This window comes from Oncorhynchus masou, chromosome 10, assembly GCF_036934945.1.
Source record: "Oncorhynchus masou masou isolate Uvic2021 chromosome 10, UVic_Omas_1.1, whole genome shotgun sequence".
In the NCBI taxonomy this organism is placed as follows: Eukaryota; Metazoa; Chordata; class Actinopteri; order Salmoniformes; family Salmonidae; genus Oncorhynchus; species Oncorhynchus masou.
In genome coordinates, this window is record NC_088221.1 from 48465114 (window position 1) to 48472613 (window position 7500).

A 7500-nucleotide genomic window follows, 5' to 3' on the forward strand; every position below is an offset into this window, starting at 1 on the left:
GTGTTCTCCTGGTATCAGCCAAACTAAGATTCGTCTATCGTACTGCCAGATGGTAAAGCGTGATTCATCACTTCAGAGAACGCTTTTCCACTGCTCCAGAGTCCAATGGTGGCGAGCTTTACCCCACTCCAGCCGACGCTTGTTGCTCCTAGACGTTTCTACTTCACAACAACAGCACTTACAGTTGACCGGGGGCAGCTCTAGCAGGGCAGAAATTTGACAAACTGACTTGTTGAAAAGGTGGCATCCCATGAAGGCGCCACATTGAAAGTCACTGAGCTCTTCAGTAAGGCCATTCTACGGCCAATATTTGTCGACAAAGATTGCAGGGCTGTGTGCTAAATTTTTCACACCTGTCAGCAATGGATATATAGCTCCACATTGATCTGGTACTGGTATTCCCTGTATATAGCTCCACATTGATCTGGTACTGGTATTCCCTGTATATAGCTCCACATTGATCTGGTACTGGTATTCCCTGTATATAGCTCCACATTGATCTGGTACTGGTACTCCCTGTATATAGCTCCACATTGATCTGGTACTGGTACTCCCTGTATATAGCTCCACATTGATCTGGTACTGGTACTCCCTGTATATAGCTCCACATTGATCTGGTACTGGTACTCCCTGTATATAGCTCCACATTGATCTGGTACTGGTACTCCCTGTATATAGCTCCACATTGATCTGGTACTGGTACTCCCTGTATATAGCTCCACATTGATCTGGTACTGGTACTCCCTGTATATAGCTACACATTGATCTGGTATTCCCTGTATATAGCTCCACATTGATCTGGTACTGGTACTCCCTGTATATAGCTCCACATTGATCTGGTATTCCCTGTATATAGCTCCACATTGATCTGGTACTGGTACTCCCTGTATATAGCTACACATTGATCTGGTATTCCCTGTATATAGCTCCACATTGATCTGGTACTGGTACTCCCTGTATATAGCTCCACATTCATCTGGTACTGGTACTCCCTGTATATAGCTCCACATTGATCTGGTACTTTCTGTATATAGCTCCATATTGATCTGGTACTTCCTGTATATAGCTCCACATTGATCTGGTACTTCCTGTATATAGCTCCACATTGATCTGGTACTTCCTGTATATAGCTCCACATTGATCTGGTACTTCCTGTATATAGCTCCATATTGATCTGGTACTTCCTGTATATAGCCCCATTCTTGTGTATTGTATTCCTTTTGTGCCACTATTGTTAACTGCATCGTTGGGAACGGCTCGTAAGATTTCAGTCTACACCCGCTGTATTCGGCGCATGTGAGGCTGGCTTATCTAAAATAGGAGTATAAAATGTTCCACATGTCCTTCAAATCTGTCTCCTTCTCAGGCATCTACATTCTGTGTAGTTGAATTGCTTTCACTGACTGCGGCTCACTTCACTAAACACACATAACATGTTGGAGTGTGATGAGAGAGGGGAGCTTCATATTCAATGAAAGGACTCAATCAAGCAAACTGATGATTTTTACAAGGCTGTTCCTGTCTGGAACAATAGGAAGTCACATCACTTTCACTCTCTGTCTCTCTACTCCAACCCTCTCAATCACTTTCACTCTCTGTCTCTCTACTCCAACCCTCTCAATCACTTTCACTCTCTGTCTCTCTACTCCAACCCTATCAATCACTTTCACACTCTCTGTCTTTCTCTCTTATCATTCCCTTTCTCTCCTGTCTTTGTCTGTTCAGCGCATCTGCATTCAGACCCAGAGAGAAACAGAGAGAGAGAGAGAGAGAAACACAGAGAGAGGGAAACAGAGAGAGAGAGAGAGAAACAGAGAGAGCGAGAGAGAAACAGAGAGAGCGAGAGAGAAACAGAGAGAGAAACAGAGAGAGAGAAAGAGAAACAGAGAGAGAGAGAAACAGAGAGAGAGAGAGAGAGAAACAGAGAGAGAGAGAAAAACAGAGAGAGAGAGAAACAGAGAGAGAGAAACAGAGAGAGAGAAACAGAGAGAGAGAGAAAGAGAAACAGAGAGAGAAACAAACAGAAAGAGAGAGAAAGAGAAACAGAGAGAGAGAGAAACAGAGAGAGAGAGAGAGAAACAGAGAGAGAGAGAAAAACAGAGAGAGAGAGAAACAGAGAGAGAGAAACAGAGAGAGAGAAACAGAGAGAGAGAGAAAGAGAAACAGAGAGAGAAACAAACAGAAAGAGAGAGAAAGAGAAACAGAGAGAGAGAGAAACAGAGAGAGAGAGAGAGAGAGCGAGAGAGAGAGAGACTCTGCATGCAGAATTCTGCAAAAATATCCTCCGTGTACAACGTAGAACACCAAATAATGCATGCAGAGCAGAATTAGGCCGATACCCACTAATTATCAAAATCCAGAAAAGAGCCGTTAAATTCTATAACCACCTAAAAGTAAGCGATTCCCAAACCTTCCATAACAAAGCCATCACCTACAGAGAACCTGGAGAAGAGTCCCCTAAGCAAGCTGGTCCTGGGGCTCTGTTCACAAACACACCCTACAGAGCCCCAGGACAACAGCACAATTAGACCCAACCAAATCATGAGAAAACAAAAAGATAATTACTTGACACATTGGAAAGAATTAACAAAAAAACAGAGCAAACTAGAATGCTATTTGGCCCTACACAGAGAGTACACAGTGGCAGAATACCTGACCACTGTGACTGACCAAAACTTAAGGAAAGCTTTGACTATGTACAGACTCAGTGAGCATAGCCTTGCTATTGAGAAAGGCCGCCGTAGGCAGACATGGCTCTCAAGAGAAGACAGGCTATGTGCTCACTGCCCACAAAATGAGGTGGAAACTGAGCTGCACTTCCTAACCTCCTGCCCAATGTATGACCATATTAGAAACATATTTCCCTCAGATTACACAGATCCACAAAGAATTCGAAAACAAATCCAATTTTGAAAAACTCACATATCTACTGGGTGAAATTCCACAGTGTGCCATCAGAGCAGCAAGATTTGTGACCTGTTGCCATGAGAAAAGGGCAACCAGTGAAAAACACCCACCATTGTAAATACATCCCATATTTATGCTTATTTATTTCATCTTGTATCCTTTACCATTTGTACATTGTTAAAACACTGTATATATATAATATGACACTTGTAATGTCTTTATTGTTTTGAAACTTCTGTATGTGTAATGTTTACTGTTAATTTTTATTTCACTTTATATATTATCTACCTCACTTGATTTGGCAATTTTAACACGTTTCCCATGCCAATAAAGCCCGTGAATTGAATTGAATTGAGAGAGAGAAACAGAGAGAGAGAGAGAGAGAGAAACAGAGAGAGAGAGAGAGAGAGAAACAGAGAGAGAGAGAGAGAGAGAGACAGAGAGAGACACAGAGAGAGATACACAGAGAGAGAGACACACACAGCGAGAGAGACACTCAGCGAGAGAGACACACAGCGAGAGAGACACATAGAGAAATATACACAGAGAGAGAGAAAGACACACAGAGAGAGATACACAGAGAGAGAGAGACACACAGAGAGAGAGACACACACACAGCGAGAAAGACACACAGAGAGCGATATACAGAGAGAGAGACACAAAGAGAGAGAGATACACAGAGAAAGAGACACAGAGAGAGAGAGAGAGAGAGAGACACACAGAGAGAGAGAGAGAGAGACACAAAGACAGAGAGGCACAAAGAGAGAGACACAGAGAGAGACAGAGAGAGAGTGTGCATGTGAATGTGTGTGTGTCAGTCTGTCTGTGTCTGTCTGTGTTCCCACCCTGTTCCCCTGCAGAGACAGAGACAATGGTAGGCAGAGGCAGCAAGAGGTGACACAGGAAAGACAGGGTAAAAGCCAGTGTGTGTGTTTGTGTGTGTGTGTGTGTGTGGCCCTTCACATCCTGTGGCAGGCTGTGCAATAACGCTGCTTCCTGAGGCCAGATTAATGGTCTAATATTGGACATAATCCTACCATTGTGAAAAGGTATTTTACCCAACACACACTAAGATTCCTGTCTACCCTAAACACCTCCATGCAGAGTAGCAGCTCCACTAAAACACCACCCTGGGGACAACTCAACACAACACTGGGCCATACTGCTACTAGCCACACACAGTCCAGTTTGGTTGACACACACACACACACACACACACACACACACACACACACACACACACACGTCTGTCTACCCTAAGGTCCTCCATGCAGAGAAGCAGCTCCACTATCTACTATAATATTCCCCTGGGGAGTCCTCAACCCAACACTGGGCCTCACTGCTACGAGCACCAAATAATGTTTCATTTTTTTTATCTTTATTTAGCAAGGAAAGTCAGTTAAGAACAAATTCTTATTTTCAATGACGGCCTAGGAACAGTGGGTTAACTGCCTGTTCAGGGGCAGAATGACAGATTTGTACCTTGTCAGCTCGGGGGTTTGAAATTGCAACCTTTAGATTACTAGTCCAACACTCTAACCACTAGGCTACCCTGCCGCCCCATGTGATGAGAGGCAGAACATGTTGCAGTGTGTTCAGTGTGTTGAGAGGTAGTAGAACATGTTGCAGTGTGTTCAGTGTGTTGAGAGGTAGTAGAACATGTTGCAGTGTGTTCAGTGTGTTGAGAGGTAGTAGAACATGTTGCAGTGTGTTCAGTGTGTTGAGAGGTAGTAGAACATGTTGTAGTGTGTTCAGTGTGTTGAGAGGTAGAACATGCTGCAGTGTGTTCAGTGTGATGAGAGGTAGAACATGTTGCAGTGTGTTGAGAGGTAGAACATGTTGCAGTGTGTTCAGTGTGATGAGAGGTAGAACATGCTGCAGTGTGTTCAGTGTGATGAGAGTTAGAACATGTTGCAGTGTGTTCAGTGTGATGAGAGGTAGAACATGCTGCAGTGTGTTCAGTGTATTGAGAGGTAGAACATGTTGCACTGTGTTGTAGTGTGTTGAGAGGTAGAACATGTTGTAGTGTGTTGAGAGGTAGAACATGTTGCAGTGTGATGAGAGGTAGAACATGTTGCAATGTGTTCAGTGTGATGATAGGTAGAACATGTTGCAGTGTGTTCAGTGTGATAAGAGGTAGAACATGTTGCAGTGTGTTCAGTGTGATGATAGGTAGAACATGTTGCAGTGTGTTCAGTGTGATGAGAGTTAGAACATGTTGCAGTGTGTTCAGTGTGATGAGAGGTAGAACATGCTGCAGTGTGTTCAGTGTGATGAGAGGTAGAACATGTTGCAGTGTGATGAGAGGTAGAACATGCTGCAGTGTGTTCAGTGTGATGATAGGTAGAACATGTTGCAGTGTGTTCAGTGTGATGAGAGGTAGAACATGCTGCAGTGTGTTCAGTGTATTGAGAGGTAGAACATGTTGCACTGTGTTGTAGTGTGTTGAGAGGTAGAACATGTTGTAGTGTGTTGAGAGGTAGAACATGTTGCAGTGTGATGAGAGGTAGAACATGTTGCAATGTGTTCAGTGTGATGATAGGTAGAACATGTTGCAGTGTGTTCAGTGTGATAAGAGGTAGAACATGTTGCAGTGTGTTCAGTGTGATGATAGGTAGAACATGTTGCAGTGTGTTCAGTGTGATGAGAGTTAGAACATGTAGCAGTGTGTTCAGTGTGATGAGAGGTAGAACATGCTGCAGTGTGTTCAGTGTGATGAGAGGTAGAACATGTTGCAGTGTGATGAGAGGTAGAACATGCTGCAGTGTGTTCAGTGTGATGATAGGTAGAACATGTTGCAGTGTGTTCAGTGTGATGAGAGGTAGAACATGTTGCAGTGTGTTCAGTGTGATGAGAGGTAGAACATGCTGCAGTGTGTTCAGTGTGATGAGAGGTAGAACATGTTGCAGTGTGATGAGAGGTAGAACATGCTGCAGTGTGTTCAGTGTGATGAGAGGTAGAACATGTTGCAGTGTGTTCAGTGTGATGAGAGGTAGAACATGCTGCAGTGTGTTCAGTGTGATGAGAGGTAGAGCATGTTGCAGTGTGTTCAGTGTGTTGAGAGGTAGAACATGTTGCACTGTGTTGTAGTGTGTTGAGAGGTAGAACATGCTGCACTGTGTTGTAGTGTGTTGAGAGGTAGAACATGCTGCAGTGTGTTGAGAGGTAGAACATGTTGCAGTGTGATGAGAGGTAGAACATGTTGCAGTGTGATGAGAGTTAGAACATGTTGCAGTGTGATGAGAGGTAGAACATGTTGCAGTGTGTTCAGTGTGTTGAGAGGTAGAACATGTTGCAGTGTGTTGAGAGGTAGAACATGTTGCAGTGTGATGAGAGGTAGAACATGTTGCAGTGTGTTCAGTGTGATGAGAGGTAGAACATTTTGCAATGTGTTGAGAGGTAGAACATGTTGCAGTGTGATGAGAGGTAGAACATGTTGCAGTGTGATGAGAGGTAGAACATGTTGTAGTGTGTTGAGAGGTAGAACATGTTGCAGTGTGATGAGAGGTAGAACATGTTGCAGTGTGTTGAGAGGTAGAACATGTTGCAGTGTGTTCAGTGTGTTGAGAGGTAGAACATGTTGCAGTGTGTTGAGAGGTAGAACATGTTGCAGTGTGTTCAGTGTGTTGAGAGGTAGAACATGTTGTAGTGTGTTGAGAGGTAGAACATGTTGCAGTGTGTTGAGAGGTAGAACATGTTGCAGTGTGATGAGAGGTAGAACATGTTGCAATGTGTTCAGTGTGATGAGAGGTAGAACATGCTGCAGTGTGTTCAGTGTGTTGAGAGGTAGAACATGCTGCAGTGTGTTCAGTGTGATGAGAGGTAGAACATGCTGCAGTGTGTTCAGTGTGATGAGAGGTAGAACATGCTGCAGTGTGTTCAGTGTGATGAGAGGTAGAACATGTTGTAGTGTGTTCAGTGTGATGAGAGGTAGAACATGTTGTAGTGTGTTCAGTGTGATGAGAGGTAGAACATGCTGCAGTGTGTTCAGTGTGATGAGAGGTAGAACATGTTGTAGTGTGTTCAGTGTGATGAGAGGTAGAACATGTTGTAGTGTGTTCAGTGTGATGAGAGGTAGAACATGTTGCAGTGTGGTCAGTGTGTTGGATAGCTGCTGGTGCAAGGTGAGATGTTTTAAGACGACGTTCGTTTACTTACTGCTCGCTGAAGACATGGGACTGTAATCAGACCTGCAGTAAAACAGAGAGAGACGTGAGGTCCAGTTCTACAGCACTGTTGGTCATTTAAAGGTTGTTACTCATATTTCAAAGTTGGGGAGTACATCTGGTCAAATACTATTGTTGGGGAGGTTAGTGTGTCGTCAACTAACTGTGTCCTATAACATAGGTATAAAACTGTATTTTTTATTTAACTAGGCAAGTCAGTTAAGAACAAATTCATATGTGCAATGACGGCCTACGCCGGCCAAACCACTGGGCCAATTGTGCGCAGCCCTATGAAACTCCCGATCACAGCCGGTTGTAATACAGCCTGGATTTGAACCAGGGTACTGTAGTGACACCTCTGTGCCCTGAGATGCAGTGCCTTAGAACGCCGCGCCACTTGGGAGCCCTAAATTAACTTCAGATGTTC

General features: G+C 43.9%; 1 protein-coding gene and 1 pseudogene across 1 annotated transcript in view; one reads left to right on the forward strand and one right to left on the reverse strand.

The window, feature by feature from the left end:
- Window positions 1-7500, forward strand: part of LOC135547713 (protein FAM124A-like) — a 622546-nt pseudogene that overhangs the window by 443793 nt on the left and 171253 nt on the right.
- LOC135547772 (protein FAM124A-like) overlaps window positions 1-7500 on the reverse strand; it is a 56051-nt gene that overhangs the window by 40573 nt on the left and 7978 nt on the right. The window contains exon 2 of the mRNA XM_064977028.1: window positions 7066-7097. Coding sequence (XP_064833100.1) covers window positions 7066-7097 — 32 coding nt within the window. The remainder of the gene's footprint in view (window positions 1-7065; window positions 7098-7500) is intronic.